The sequence below is a fragment of the Euleptes europaea genome, chromosome 2 (genome assembly GCF_029931775.1).
Source record: "Euleptes europaea isolate rEulEur1 chromosome 2, rEulEur1.hap1, whole genome shotgun sequence".
Taxonomy (NCBI): Eukaryota; Metazoa; Chordata; class Lepidosauria; order Squamata; family Sphaerodactylidae; genus Euleptes; species Euleptes europaea.
Window position 1 is genome coordinate 52764689 of NC_079313.1, and position 15830 is coordinate 52780518.

The window sequence follows — 15830 nt, forward strand, 5'->3', positions numbered from 1 at the left end:
GGAAAGCAGAACAAGTGCAATCTCCCCCAGCTCAGTGGCATACAATTTCCCAATAAGAAAAAAACTTTTCAACACTGGAGATATCACCCAATATCCTGACATACCCAAGAAGTGTCTGCCCAGCCCAATGATGTTGCTATTTCACTAACCAACTCCTGGTTCCTCTTCTTCCATTTTTGACTCAATCAAGAAGGGAACTTAAGTCATTAATTTGCCCTCCATCTAGTTCAGGAGCTATCTTGCCTCACCCAGACCTTTGTGTCCATGCAGATTTGGCTCACTTCAGCCTAATTAAAGTATGTTAATCATGTTGCCTTACCCAGGTTCTTTGTGTCCATGTAGATTTGGCTCACAATAGTCGAATCAAGGTATTTTTCCACCAAATTTTGACAGCAGTTAGCTTCAAACCAGCCAGTGAGATTTAAACTTTTTATCTTGATACAATCCAAAGTCAGAATGTTCTAATCCCCACCTACTCTGGAACCCCCAAACCCAGCAAATGGTTCCTCAGATCTCCGGTCCAGATCTCTGCTAGTCAGAAGTCTGGTTTCCTTCTGAGAACCTCTGCTGCACTTTGTTGGCTTTTCTCCCCTTGCTTTGCCAGCTCCTTGCTCTGCTCCTTGGACCTCAGCTGCATCTGCCCATGTCTTCTCCAGACCTCAAGCCCTGGAATTAAGGTTGCATATCCCTTCCTCCCCCTTCTACCTTTTATAAGTGCACCCTCTTGCTGATACGTGCGTTCATGTGTCAGTGCTTAGGGAATCAGTTCTCAGGTGCCCAGTATAGGTTCTGTACATTTTTATTCTTTTTCTTTTGTCTTGTATACAATAAAGTCATTTGTTTGTGTTTACAGTTACTCTCTCTCACCTTCGTAATTTTATTTTGGAGTACCCCTACCAAGATCCACCCTGGTGTACAGAGACTACAGGTCTTTCATTGTTCTTTCTGGAACCCCTTTAAAGCTAATTTCCCCTTCTCTGGGTCCAGTCCCCCCATTTAATTTTATTAGAAAAAACCCGATGACAATAACAACAACAACAAAAAAAAGCAGAATTACTGACAGTCTTCGTAATTTAAAATACAATATCTGGGTCCAGTTTGGGTGACACCCTTTACCTTAACATGTTTCTAGCCAAGATCAGACTTGCCAGAAATTAAGAGCCTCTAATATTTATCTTGTAGTGGCCGAGAGGAGCAGTGGCTCAGTCTTTGAGCACCTTCTTTGCATACAGAAGGTCCTATGTTCAATCCCTGACATGTAGAGTTAAAGGGTCTGAGGCAGTGGGAAGGACTTTTTTGGTCATTGGCAGGAAGAGTAGACAGTGAGCTAGATGGACCAATGGTCTAATTATAAAAGGTAGCTTCATAAGTAATGCATACCAATGGATTTTGACTTTCCTCTTCTTTCAACCTCTGATTCACCCTGAAACATATGAACAAGAAAGAGACCAAGAGATCTGGGTCAAAGGATGATTATCTGAGGGAGCTGTTCATGTAAAAAGCCTTTAATCATACTCTTCTTGTAATTACTGACATCTTAACTTTCAGTTGTGGTCAACATCTGTTTGAGTTAATTGTTGAAATTCCTTGGTTATTGAGTAGTTATTGATGCGGAGCATAATTGCTGATCCTAAGCTGGTTTCTTATTAGTGAGATGAGCACTTTATTTTAAAATCTTGAGTAAAATGATGATATTTTTGTAGGTGCAGAAGCTACAGAACATAGTTGCAAGTCGAGCAACCCAGTACAATCATGATATGAAGAGAAAGGAGAGAGAGTACAACAAACTGAAAGAACGTTTTCACCAGCTGCTTATGAACAAAAAGGATAAAAAAATTGGTATGTTAACAGATCTCTTGAAGCAAGATTGGGGGGGGGGCGGAATTTACTTTTTACTTCCTATTCCAGCTTTAGTGGATCCTTCATTTATCTCCTTAGGTACTCTTATGCCTGTGTAAATATGCAAAGAATAATAAAGGTGTAGTGTATGGTAGGATGAGGCCATTCATGTGTACAGTTAGTGAGATGGCAGAGTCCTGCTTTAGAAATGGATTTTGCCACTTCACACTGTAGAGCTAGGGGTCGTGTTTTTGAGTATGCCCCTATGAAAATAGAAAACTAGTTCAACAAACCAAACAAGAACAATTCTCCCTGCTTTATTTATTTTCTGTTTGTGTGAGGAATTTTTTGTGTGATGAAACATTTAAAAGCTGAGCCCACTTCCTGCACCCTGAATGATTACAGTCCGTTCTACCACTGCAGGGTTCTGCCACCTCGTTCTCTTCTGTGAACCAGGCCTAGCTCAGCGAATTGTGGCAGCACATCTTGAAGCTTCAAGGAATAGTGTTTCTTGGGATATCTGTGTCCCAACGTGTTTGGACATAGGAAGAAGATCAATACCTTTCTAGGATTCAAAATCAAGACAGAGCCCTAATCAGGGATGCCCCTTGGGATGGGTACAGGCTGTACTGATTTTTCTTGGTATGCTCTTAAAAATAAATTTGTGTGTGGAGGGGGGAAAGTTTGTTAAGCCTGCAGCAGATTTGTTCCCAAAATCTGTATCCACACACCTGAAAGTGGACTGGGTCATCTATGTGTCCCATTCTCTGGGGCTTTTTTACTTCATTTTCCCACATTGGGAACAGCACAAGTTAGCCATGGAGAAGTTTCTAGCGCTTATCCAAGTGCAAGGCCCTCTGTCCTCCTTTCCAGCAGTTTTAACCATCTCCAAGTCAGGTGACTAGGAAGGCTGACAGAGGATTTCTCTTCAGTTCCCTTAGCTACCGTGGAGGCAAGAGCATTGGTACTATTGTCTCAAAAGCATTTAAAAGAATAATAATAAAGTGTTATCAATAAAATCTGAAGAGATTCAGACTGTTTTATGGTATAGAAGGGACTGTTTGAAGTGCACCAAAACAGTACTCTCTGGTGTTCTTTGTGTCTGTCCTGTCTGGGTGAAGCCCACAATTTCACAACCGTTATTCAACTAAAACAATTGTGCCCATTTTTCTCCTTCATTTATTGTGCATTTTTCTCCTTGTTGTAGCTATGGATGTTCTAAACTATGTTGGGAGAGTTGATGGCAAGCGAGGTGGATGGAGAACTGGAAAAACAGAAGCTAGGTAAATTTGTCTCTGTGTAACTATTCCTGCTGATTATTATTTTATTTATTAGAATAACTTCATCCCACCTTTCCCAAAAAATTGGCCGATATGATGGCATGTCAGACTTAAATACATAGAGGCTTGTGTCTTCTTAAAGCAGGGGTGGGGAACCTTTTTCCTGCCAAGGGCCATTTGCATATTTATAACATCATCCAGGGGCCATACCGGACATAGATCTCCCAGCCGGGGTGGGGGGGGGGAGAGGCTACGGTTGCCAAGTTCTTTTTTGCCATGAGTGGGAGGTTTTTTAGGTGGTGCCTGAGGAGGACGGGGTTTGGGGAGGGACTTCAGTGCCATAAAGTCCAATTGCCAAAGTGGCCATTTTCTGCAGGGGAACTGATCTCTATTGGCTGAAGATCACTTGTAATAGCAGGAGATCTCCAGCTAGTACTTGGAGATTTGCACCCCTAGTTCCTTACTGTTTTCTTTCTACATATCAAGACAAATGGAAAGGTGTTTGGAGGGTGGCTTGTGGGCAGTTCAAAGGTGGAATAGGAATGCACACCCCTCCACCCGAGGGTGCTGGAGAAGCAGCTGGAGGGAGGGAGAGAGGGAGGGAGAGAGAAAGAAATGGAGCGAGGGAGAAAAAGAAAGAAAAGTAGGGAAAGAAAAGGACAGAGGGAGACAGAAAGAGGCTGGGAGAGGGCAGCTGTCAGCGGGGCAGGACGCTGAGCCTCTGAGGGAAGGGAAGGGTCTCCCGGTGCCCCGTGCGCTGCAGGATGTTCTGTGCGCGCACCCCACTTCTCTGCTGAGGGGGGAGGAGGCGGGGGGCCGTGTGTGTGTGTGTTTGGAAAAAGCGGGAAGACTTTTCTGTCTCTGGCCATTCATGCACGGGAGGTTTTGCCTTGGATTTGCCGCTCTCCAGATGCACATTTTCCCCATCCGGATTCTCAAAACTCTGCATGGGGACTTATTGATGAGTTTTGAGAATTTGGATGGGGAAAATGTGCATCTACAGAGCGGCAAGTCCTAGGTCAAACCTCCCGTGCATGAATGGCCAGAGACAGAAAAGGCTTCCCGCTTTTTCCAAACGCACACACACGGCCCCTCGCCGCCTCCCCCCTCAGCAGAGAAGTGGGGGGCGCGCGCACGCAGAACAGCCCGCAGCGCACGGGGCGCCGGGAGACCCTTCCCTTCCCGCGGAGACTCGGCGTCCTGCCCCGCTGACAGCTGCCCCCTCCCAGCCGGGCCCACCGCCAGTGAGGGAGGGAAGGGGAGGGAGGTGCCCCAGAGCCTCTGCCCACCTGACTTCCTGCCCCGCAGCTCGCCAGCCACCAGCCTGACCGCCGCGCCCTTCGCCTGTGGGCTGGGCCGGGCCCCACCGCCTCCCATGTGCCTGGAGTGAGCAGCAGGAGGAGGATCCCACGCCCAGCTGGGCCTTGCCGCCACCTCTTCCACCCACCCCTTTCAGAGGAGGCCCGTCTGGCGCGGAGGGAAGGAGGGAGGGAGCCCAGCCCAGCGCCCCTGTCAGGGGCCTGGGCAAGCCAGGCAGGCAGGCAAAGCCCAGGGGGGGGATCTCCCACTGGCTGGCCTGCCCCGAGGGGGGGCTCCTTCCTACCCACTTCCGAGGGGGGATGTGGCGGTGGGGCACAGCTTCAGTCTTGTGAGAGGCGAGCGGGGTGGGGCAGAGCCTCCTTCGCGCCCATCCACCAGCCACGCCCCTCCGCTCGCACAGGCCCAGAGGGCACCGGAGAAGCCGCCGGCCATGCCGAGTGCTGGCACTTGGCTTCTGTTCCCCACTTGCCCGGCCATCTGCGCCCGCTCCAGTGGTGGCAATGGCGGCGGCTTCTGCTGGAGAGTCTGCGGGCCGCCGCCAATGATACGGCCCGCGGGCCAGAGGTTCCCCACCCCTGTCTTAAAGAATAACCAGTTTTTGTTCTAGCATAAACCTTTGTGGTTTAGTGCCATTTCGGATGACTTCGCTTTTAAGGTGCCACAGGCCTTTTTTTTTTTTTTTACACAACCCGGTTTACATGGCTACATCTCTGGAATTACTTCAGATATTGTTATTTTAACTTCTTTGCTTCAGGAATGAAGAGGAAATGTACAAAGTTCTTCTCAGCGAATACGAACAGCGGCAGAAACAACTTTTGGTTGAAAATGCTGAGCTCAAAAAACTGCTTCAGCAAATGAAGAAGGAGATAATCTCTCTCCTTCCACCGCAGAAACAGAAACCTAGAGAGAGGGCTGAAGATGGCAGTGGAACTGTAAATGTGTGTGTTTGTATTTATTTTTATTTTAACAGCATTGCACCGTGATGTGGGTGTCACCGGTTCTTGAGAAAATGCTTCTGTTGCATGTAATTTCTCTAACTATGCTTTCAAAGGGAGACAATTTCAGCTTCTACCAGCTACCTCTTGGGTATCTCTGAAAACTAGGGTAGAGAAAACTAACTGGTTTGGTTCTATGGATAAGTGGCTGAGCTTTGGTCCATGATACCCCTTGTTCAAATTTAATCTCTTCTACAAATTCACTCGGTGGTCGTACACAAGCCCCTTCCATCCTTTGTTATTAGAAATGGGGAATAATACAGTTGGCCTACCTTACAGGGCTTTTCTAAGGATTACATTAAGATCGTGCATGTGAATTGCTTTAAACACTGAAAGTGCTGAATAGTGTTACTGTTTCATTTTTTCTATATGATAAAACAGCAAAGCGAGTTTCTGTGTACCTTGTAGACGGGCATGTCTTACTTTTAGGAGTGCTTTCTAAGAATTGCTGGATGTTGGAAACTGATGCTCTTTATATTCAAAATATATTCCCGGAGAATAGCATTTCATTTTCCTTATTACACAAACTGCAGGACTAGATTAAATTTGGTGGCTGTGGGGAATTTTTCACGGAGATTTGCTGCTGTTTCGATGCTGATTTGCGTCAGAGTCAAATTTTGGTTATTCACTGCAGATCCGGCTTTTCCCTGACAGAGGTATAAAAGCCGCGTTATGTCAGCGGCAAACCAAACCACTTTTGAGCCGTACTTTCCAGTAGAAGCGCGTTTTGTTGCTCGGATGCCCATGAAAAAATGTTTGCTTCGGTTCCGCTGTCCCTCCCCGTGATGTCTCCTTTCTCCTCCCCCAAGAACGGTGATTGGCTGGGGGAGTTTTGCACTCGGACAAGAATACCGCCCCTTTTGCTGCCTGCCTGTCTGCCTGCCTAGAGTCCTGGCACTTCTCTCCCTCTGTCCCGGAGGCTGGCGGGTGGGCAGGCGGCACGCCTTCCCCGCCCAGGATGGGCCTTGGAGCTGGGCCCAAAACTTCAAAGCCCAGGGGGACGTCGGACGGACGGCTCCAGGGGGAGACCGGCGGGGCCACGCCATGTGCTCCTTGCGCGCAAGGGTGGTGGTGGTGGCAGCTCGGTCTAGGGCAGCTGGACCCGTGGGGGGGATGTTCAAGGGAAGGGGCTGTTGGCCCGTCTACCCCAGCGGGGAGGGGGGATTTTTGAGAATTCGGATGGGAAAAATGTGCATCCTGAGAGCGGAAAACCCAAGGCAAAACTCCCTCCCATCACTCTTCTGAAGAGGCGGCCAGCCTGCTCTGGGTCTCCCTCCTCTCTCTCGATGCACTGTTGCTGGATCATGGCCGGCGCGCAAGCCAGGGGCCTTCTTTCCTCTCCCCCCCCCCGCCAGGCCCCTCTACCCTAGCGGGGAGGGGGGATTTTTGAGAATTCAGATGGGAAAAATGTGCATCCTGAGAGCGGAAAACCCAAGGCAAAACTCCCTCCCATCACTCTTCTGAAGAGGGGCGGCCAGCCTGCTCTTATCTCCCTCCTCTCTCTCGATGCACTGTGGCCAGATCATGGCCGGCGTGCAAGCCAGGGGCCTTCTTTTCTCTCCCCTCCCCCCACCATTCCCACTTTCAGCTAAACACTTCTCTGGGCACATGTATGCAATTCCTGCCTCCCCCAATCCTGTCTATCATTAAAGGGCAATGGGTTCCACACCTATAGAAAATAGAGGGAAGCCTTGAGGAAAGCGCTGCCTTGCCCCCCCCCCCCAATTTGGAATCTGACTGTTCCAAAAGCAGAACAGAGCGAGGGTGGAAGAAAAATGGAGGAGACCAGAGGACTGGTGCTTGTTTTTTGCGCTGGGGCTGGTGAACCGCACGAGGTTATCTGCTGGGCGGAGTTGGGGCGGAGTTGGGGGCAGGCATAAACAATGAGCCTGTTAGAAGGGGAGGCCTCCTGCAAAAGGGACAGACCAAACCGTTGTCAAATACAGCGTGCTTTGTTCCCATGAAAAACCAAAACTACATCGAGATTGACAGGGATAAATCGCGGTCATTAAAAAAAACATTTAAATTGTGTTGTTTTTTTTTAGTCCGTGGCAAAACAGAAGCAAAATCTACCGTGAAAAATGCCCCTCTGAGATTGTAATCCTTTTGGATCTTTCCTACGATACAGTGTTTGTCTCTTGCAAAACAGAGGCTGTATTCGGAAACATGGCTGTATTCGTAAACATGACAAGCCATGGCTTGCCATTATGGGAACAAACCTTGGCCTGGCTGGCTTCTCCCCTCCTGCTGAATACTTCTGCATTCCTAGTAAACCTTTGTATTTCATTTCACTCAGATTGAAGCCGTATAAACGAAAGTGTTCTCTTTCCCTACATTTCAGTATTCCAAAGTAGAAGTCTTTAGTTACTGGGTTGTGCCCAGAGAGAGGGGGAAATGTGTGAGCCGGTGGACTTCTAAACTCATTTTTGTCTTGACTAATTATCTGAATGTGGCCAGAGATCTATTTGAATCTGATTCCTGTTGCTTTCTCTTTATACTATGTTGCATATGTCGCAGTCTGTCAGTCATTTCCACCACCTTCATATTCATCAATACGTGGCAATTTGTGAGTTCATGGAGTCTGCATTCAATACAATTCTACAGTATTGGAGTGCAATGCCTGATTATTTTCTAGGCTCAATAGATAAACTTACTGCTTTGCTTAATTCCGGCATGAGAAATACTCTGGTTTATAGGAATGGCCTGGGAGGCTGGGAAAGTAGGTTAAAGTACAAGAGGAACTGGGAAGTTGGAGGGGGACTCCAAGTGAACATGATTCTATATGAAATATTTATAACATCAAGTGGGTTGTTTCATTGATAGTTAAGCTTCCTGGCTGCTTTTTCACATGCATGTTAAGTCTTATATATAATTGACATTACATCTTGTTTTTAAAATGATTTGTAGAGTTAGGCCCCTTTCAAACTGCCCTTATCTTATAGTCTGTTTTAGCAGCCTGTTGCTAACAGATTTTTTGCATCATTTCAGACACAACCATTTTGGCTCCCGGCTGCTAACAGTTTTTTTTTTTTTTTACCTTTTCTAACAATGCCGCCTGTGTTCTTTTGGCATCCTGGGGCTTAGCCGTTTTCTGAATTAGAACTTCTTTCTCCCGTTTTCAGTAATCTGAAAGAGGCCTTAGCATAACTTTTGTAATTAGCTGTCATCACTTATGGCCCTGCTGTGTCTAAAAAGAATGGGGTTAAAATGTTGCATTATATTTGCATTTCTTAAACTGAAAGGAGATAGCAGGTAAAAGAAGTGGACTTTTCTGGGAGATCTTGGAAGTTCTTCTTCTGCAAAAGATAGTCAAATGGCCAAACTCATGATGACTTCGAACTGGTTGGCTCTTGATCAGTCATTGGTAAACACTAAATCACACCCACAGTTTTACATATAGGATTGGATGGAATGGCTTGCAGAAGTGGATCTTTCTGCCCTCTTTTCATCAGCACATTCCCATGGGCCTGACCCTCTAAAAGCCACCGCTGAGGTTCATGGAGTTGATCTGCTCATACAAAGGGGAGGTTCAATCCCAATTCCCTTGTTTGCCTTCTGTGCTGCATGGCATATTGTTCAGAATTGGCACCTTCTATGGGGGGGGGCAGCCACAGGAAGACTCTGGGAACGTGGGGAAGAGCCTTGCTGTGTACTTCAGCCATCTAAGTTGTAAGGTTTGTTCATACAGGTCCTGTCAGACATGGAGGATGACTCTGGAGAAGTAAATAAAGAGAATGTGTGGGAACTGTCTTGTGACACAGTGCGTGAACAGCTGGCTAATAGCATTCGAAAGCAGTGGAGAATGCTGAAAAACCACGTGGAAAAGCTGGACAATCAAGGTAAAGCTGAGATCGAAATTGTTTTGTTTTCTGTAATTCTGAAAGCTTTGTTTTGTTTTCTGTAATTGTCACTGGCTGTGAACATTAATAATGAATATAGGAAGATAACAGCATACTTATGAAAGCTAATGGTATAGCCGTCACTGCAAGACAGTTTTTGGCAGGGGAAATATAGGGTGGACCTAAGAATGGGAAGTGAAGCAGATTTTTCCCAGCTGTCCTTTCTTGCTCCAGTCTTTTGCAAGGATATATACCCTTGCAGAAGGGAAGATGTGGGATGGATCCAGCCCAAAGGGGGTTTCCATCCACAAAACAAACTATTTCACCTTACGATCTGTATTTATTTGAGATACATTGGGATGGGGAAAAAACCAGTTCAAACTGTCAAGTATTTGGATGGGAGACCTCCAAGGAATACCAGGGTCATGACGTGGAGGCAGGCAATAGTAAACCACCTCTGAATGTCTCTCACCTTGAAAACCCTATGGGGTCACTGTACATCATCTGTGACTAACGGTGTGCGCATACATTGTGCACAAGACCAACTTTTTTAGGTGTTGATTTTGTACAAAAACAATATAATACATAAACTGCTTAGTTTTTTTTTCATTTACTACTTAATAAAATAAATGAAAATCACTGTTCAAACTTGTAGTATTACATGTGCACTCTGGAACATTGAACAACAATGATACAATCTCAAGAGAAGATCATGAAATTGAAGTCGAAAGGCTACAGTTGGAAATTCATCAGTGTAAGGAAATGATCAAAACTCAGCAGCAACTCTTACAGGTAAGTATATTTTCCCAGCCAAGTACTCACGATTTTGGTTGGTTAGAGTGTTAGATTGCCGTTTGAGATAACCTGGGTTTGAACCTCCGCTCAGCCATGAAGCTCATTTGGGTGACCTTTAGCATCACCCTTTCATAGCCTAACCTACCTCACAGAGTTGTGAGGAGAACATGAAGAACTCTGGGCACTGCTTTAAGCTCCTTGGAAGAAGGATCAGATTAAAACATGACAAATAGATAAGAATACAAAAATCAAAAAATGTTTTGAATCTAGTGTGTGTGTGGGGGGGCGGGCGGAGAATTTCCTGGGACACGTTCAAATACAGATTACTGAAGATAGATGGGGTCTCTTTCCTTATTTGGTAATTCAGTTTTGGCCTCCTGCCTTCCTGGCCTAGTACACTATTTTATACCCAGTTAGGACCACCACCCCCGTTTGATCATGTGTTACTAACAACTGGAAGTTAGTTTTATGTTTAAAAATTGTACATTGGATATATGTTGGGGAGGAACTGTGGCTCAGTGGTAGAGCATCTGCTTGGCATGCAGAAGGTCCCAGGTTCAATCCCCGGCATCTCCAGTTAAAGGGACTAGGGAAGTAAGTGATGTGAAAGACCTCTACCTGTGACCCTGGAGAGCCGCTGCCAGTCTGAGTAGACAATAATGACTTTGATGGACCAAGGGTCTGGTTCAGTATAAGGCAGCTTCATGTGTTCATGTGTATATCCTGCAATGTATTAGCTGAAGTTTCAGAAGGGGCTAATAACTTAAGTAATTTTGTTGCAAGCAAAGCGGTCACTTCCAAACAATCACTACTGATGGTTCTGTGCTTCACACCTTTCTTCCAGCAACAGCTAACTTCTCCATCTGACGATGATACCAGTCTGTTGCTAAAGGACTGTTACTTGCTGGAGGAAAAAGAGCGATTGAAGGAGGAATGGAAACTTTTCAAAGAACAAAAGAAGAATTTTGAGAAAGAACGCAAAAGTTTTACAGAAGCTGCTATTAGATTAGGACTTGAGGTGCTCTAATGCATCATTATGTTTGCTTGTAATGGTGGCGATCATCCCCTTCAGTAGTTGTCAGTTTAACCAAACTGCTGAAAACGAAGACCAGTTTATGCTGCAGGCTTGATTTTTAGTATGTGTGCTGTATGATGGTTGAAAGGAGATGTGCCAGGAAGCAGTGACTGACTGCTATTCTTCAGCACATGTCTGATTGTTCTTTACATATGTTAAAAGCATGTAAAGTGTAAAGCAGCCCTTCGTTTTCAACCATATTTAATGGCAGAACAATGTGTGTATCATTTGTAACTAACTTCACCATCTTTGCAGAGCCTGCAAGAATTCTCTGTAGTTTTGTGATAGTTTTCCATTGATGTAAGCCTGTCCGTGCTTAAAGATGACTTTGTGCCCAAATGGATGTTGATTCATTATGAGTGTACTTTTAAGGGGTAAAAAGATTTTGCATTTTTCTCTTATAGAGGAAGGCTTTTGAGGAAGACCGTGGAACTTGGCTGAAGCAACAGTTCTTAAATATGACATCTGAGCCCAATAAGTCTGAACATGTAAAACATCGAAGTGCCTTCTCAGGAAGTAAGACTTTTACTATTATCAAATACATTACACTCTTTTTAACAGTAAACCTACACACCTACACCTACACACAGAGAAGCACAAGAAAAAGACGGTGGTACTCAGTTGTGTTATGTCAAACTTTTATCTCCACTTAGATTTCTGCTTGAGCAAGGTCTTGTGGAGCCAATTTCTGAGCACTATAGGCAAGTAGGAAAGCAGTAAGGTCTTGCACAAGCAGAACTGTGCTAAGTCACTTTCCGCTTGTGCATCACTGGGCCCAAACTCTGAGTGCTGGCTGTTACCTATGAAGCCCTTTGTGGCCTTGGACCTGTAACTGCAGGACAGCCTCTCCTATGATGCTTTGCTGTCTCACCTCTGTTCTTTTGTCCATGGCCTTTTGAAGATCCCTGCTGTAGAGACAAGGATCTGTCACAGCCTGTGCCTCAGGCCTTTTCATTTGTGGTTCTTACCTGGTGGAAGAGTTTACCAGAGGAAGATAGGAAAGCCCTCCACACTCCTGTCCTTCTGCAGACTTTGGAAAACAGACCTTTTTTAGCACACCGTTTTTGGTATTGTGTTAGAGCAGCAGTTCCCAAACCTTTTGAGTCATGGAGCACTTTCCAGGAGATAAATTCATCACGGAGCACTAATTTTCACCTAGCACCTATATACTAAACTGAACGACAGTAGTATTTTTCTTTCCAATCTTTTCATGGAGGACTAGGAGATGTTTTGTGGAGGACCGAGTGCCACATGGAGCACAGTTTGGGAACCCCTGTGTTAGAGAGCTCTTACTGTGTGTTGGCTTTAAATATTTTCATTGTGATCCACCTTGAATCTTTTTGAGAAATGTGGACTACCAATGCAGTAAAATAAGCTGTCATAAGTAGCTTGATCTGCAGCTTCTTTATCAAGTTTCAAGACGCTGAGATAAACGCACCCAACTCAGTCTAAAAAAAACTCCACAGAAAACTGCAAGATGGAACATCCTTGATGTTAAAATGCAGTTATGGGCCCACCCCCCACCCCCCGAATATGCATTCTGCTCCAGTAACATCTCGTATATGTTTTGATGTACATTCCTCACCATGCCTGGCAAATGATGTGGGAGGGAACATGCACAGCCAGGAGACAGACTAACTACTAGACGCTTGGGGAAGGGGAGGCTAGACTTTCCTCTGGTCATCAGTGGGCCTTTGGTTGACAGCAGTGCAGTCATTAGCTGCCGTACTGGTACACTTTTCCCGGTAGAAGCAGGGGAGGTTTGCACAGTGTCTCCCCTTTCAGCAGTCTTAGCCTCCTGCACAGCATGATGGACGTGGGGAAGTCACAAAGGACTCCTGGTCTTTAAGGCTTGTGACACAGTAGATTTGTATGAATGTATCTGTTGAAGCTGGAGGGTGATAGATTCAAAACAGATAAAAGGAAGTATTTTTTCACACAACGCATAGTTAAATTGTGGAACTCCGTGCCCCAGGATGTGGTGATGGCTGCCAACTTGGAAGGCTTTAAGAGGGGAGTGGACATATTCATGGAGGAAAGGGGTATTCATGGCTATTAGTTAAAATGGATACTAGTCATGATGCATACCTATTCTCTCTAGTGTCAGAGGAGCATGCCTATTATATTAGGTGCGTTGGAACACTGGCAGGATGGTGCTGCTGCAGTCATCTTGTTTGTGGCTTCCTAGAGGCACCTGGTTGGCCACTGTGTGAACAGACTGCTGGACTTGATGGTCCTTGGTCTGATCCAGTAGGACCTTTCTTATGTTCTTATATATCTTACATAGGCTTGCCAAAGGCTGTAAGGATTGCTCTAGGCAATCTTTGGTGAAGGGGAGGAAAAAGCAAAGCCAAAGAGAAAGAGGGGCACGGTTAAGGTCTCCTCCATTCACCAAGCTTGAGATAGGGTTGAAGCTCATTGATTCTCTCTTCCTTCTCCTTACATGGGAAAGAGACAAGAAGAGAAATGCAGTCATAGCAGTAAAACATATGTGTGGGCTTGCATTTATTTTCAACCCAGATTTTCATCCCAGATTTACTGCTTGCTTATCCTTCTGTGTTGCCGTCTCTCTCCCCCCACACAGTGTTTCAGTGTGTTGTCCCACATTTCCTTCTTTCCTTACTAGGTACGATTGTTACCTATTAAGAAACATTTTGTCTTGCAGGTTCTGACTCCGATAACCCTTTGACAAACTTCAAGTCTTGCCAAAAGAACCCTAACAACTTGTCTAATGTATCCAAGTTTTCTGTCAGTTGTCAAACCACTCAGCATGACCTTGCAAACAGGTATCTGCATTTTTCCATCACTCTTTCCTCGCCCTCCCCAAAAGTCCTAAGCGCTGAGGCATGAAATACGCCTGCTTTTTCTTCAGGACCCATGCTTCTGATGGTACCTCTGGGGCTGCAGAGCGATGGCCCCAAAGCACAGGCCCTCCTCCTATACTCCCATCCCTGTTCTATCACTAGATAAGCTGGCATATTTAAATACATCAAATAGTGACTTCATGTATTACAAATGCTATTATGTAACATTCAGTGATAGTAAATTCATTAGTCGTGAATGCCAGTTCATTAGATAGGCAAGCAGGCTTCATATTTGACTCTGTAAACCCATGCCCTGAAGTTCAAAGGATGGACAGGCTCAACTGTGTTTGTCCATTAATTGTATGCCATATAAACCAATATGTTGGATGTCCTCAGCCTTGTGGGTCCCCAGGGCAACTTGTCACCTTTGTGTCTCCCCCCTCACACACACTACTGTGACCTGCCAAGCCACACTCAGGTTATGGCTATGTACATATAACAGACTGCTAGAGCATCCATCATCTTGTTTCTGCTACCTGCCTGGTACTAAGCCACACTCAGGTTATGGCTATGTACATATAACAGACTGCTAGAGCATCCATCATCTTGTTTCTGCTACCTGCCTGGTACTACAAAAGCAAGGAGTGGACAGGGAGAAGCTTCTCCTTCTCTCATAATACCAGAACACGGGGTCATCTACTGAAGCCGGAGGGTGAGAGCTTCAAAACAGATAAAAGGAAGTATTTCTTCACAAGACGCATAGTTAAATTGTGAAACTCCCTGCCCCAGGATGTGGTGATGGCTTCCAAATTGGAAGGCTTTAAAAGGGGAGTGGACATATTCATGGAGGAGAGGGCTATCCATGGCTGCTAGTCAAAATGAATTCTAGTCATGATGCATATCTATTCTGTCCAGTTACAGAGGAGCATGCCTATTAGGTGCTGTGGAACATAAGCAGGATGCTGTTGCAGTTGTCTTGTTTGTGGGCTTTCTAGAGGCACCTGGTTGGCCACTGTGTGAACAGACTGCTGGACTTTATGGGCCTTGGTTGACCCAGCAGGGCTTCTCTTATGTTCTTATGTCATTAGCAGGTAACAATACTTGGCTGGTGCCAAATTGGGCTAGGTTTTGGATACATATTGCATACTTGTGTTTGTATATGTAAATACGCATAAGCATAGGTACAGTCAGTCTTTTCTGTTTCGTTTCCTCCCAGTTCAAGCACTCTTCTGGATAAAACACCTGCAGACAGAAAATCAAGCCAAGTTAAAAAGGAGCAACTTCGGAAGACCCAGCCTAGTGGTCCTGGCCCTGTTAACCAGGACAATACTTACAGTTTACACACATGGTTACCGTCAAACTCATGCACAGAACATCTTGATAACTTGCCTTAGATTTTTAGTCTAACTCTCTCTGTTCAGCAAACGTGCCCATCAACTTTCTGACTTCATTTGGTGAAACGGTGTGATGAGTGGAATTGCTTGGTGATCGCAGTTGTACTGTATGTGTGGCTTTTTTAGGGTTCTCTTTCCCTACCCCTCAGTCTTTCTCATCTGTACCTTTTTGAAAGGCTATTAAAATGTTTGGATATATGTGTAGTCTTGCAACAGAAGTCTTGGTTCTTTGCCTCGGAATGTATGGGATCTTCTGGTAATGAAATACTGTAGCCTTTTGTATTTTTTACTTCAGGCAAATTAGCACTTTTAACACTAATTTATGGTGACCTGTTCACTTAAGTGAACATGGGCAGTTGATACTTCTCCCCTTCACTTGAATGTACAGTATATTGTAGAAGATTAACATGGCAGGTTCTGTATTTATTGTGTGATTTGTGTGTTTGTGTTCAGATTACCTCTTTCGTATCTGTTCAATAAAGGTCAAAT

General features: G+C 45.3%; 1 protein-coding gene across 1 annotated transcript in view; it reads left to right on the forward strand.

Annotated features, from left to right (window-relative positions):
* The window catches only part of SSX2IP (SSX family member 2 interacting protein), a 33070-nt gene extending 17622 nt beyond the window's left edge, over positions 1 to 15448 (forward strand). The window contains exons 6-14 of the mRNA XM_056844322.1: positions 1704 to 1839; positions 3047 to 3122; positions 5194 to 5377; positions 9123 to 9273; positions 9929 to 10065; positions 10913 to 11086; positions 11548 to 11659; positions 13809 to 13929; positions 15164 to 15448. Of these exons, the coding sequence (XP_056700300.1) occupies positions 1704 to 1839; positions 3047 to 3122; positions 5194 to 5377; positions 9123 to 9273; positions 9929 to 10065; positions 10913 to 11086; positions 11548 to 11659; positions 13809 to 13929; positions 15164 to 15341 (1269 nt within the window). The 3' untranslated portion in view covers positions 15342 to 15448. The remainder of the gene's footprint in view (positions 1 to 1703; positions 1840 to 3046; positions 3123 to 5193; positions 5378 to 9122; positions 9274 to 9928; positions 10066 to 10912; positions 11087 to 11547; positions 11660 to 13808; positions 13930 to 15163) is intronic.
* Positions 15449 to 15830: the final 382 nt, after the last annotated feature.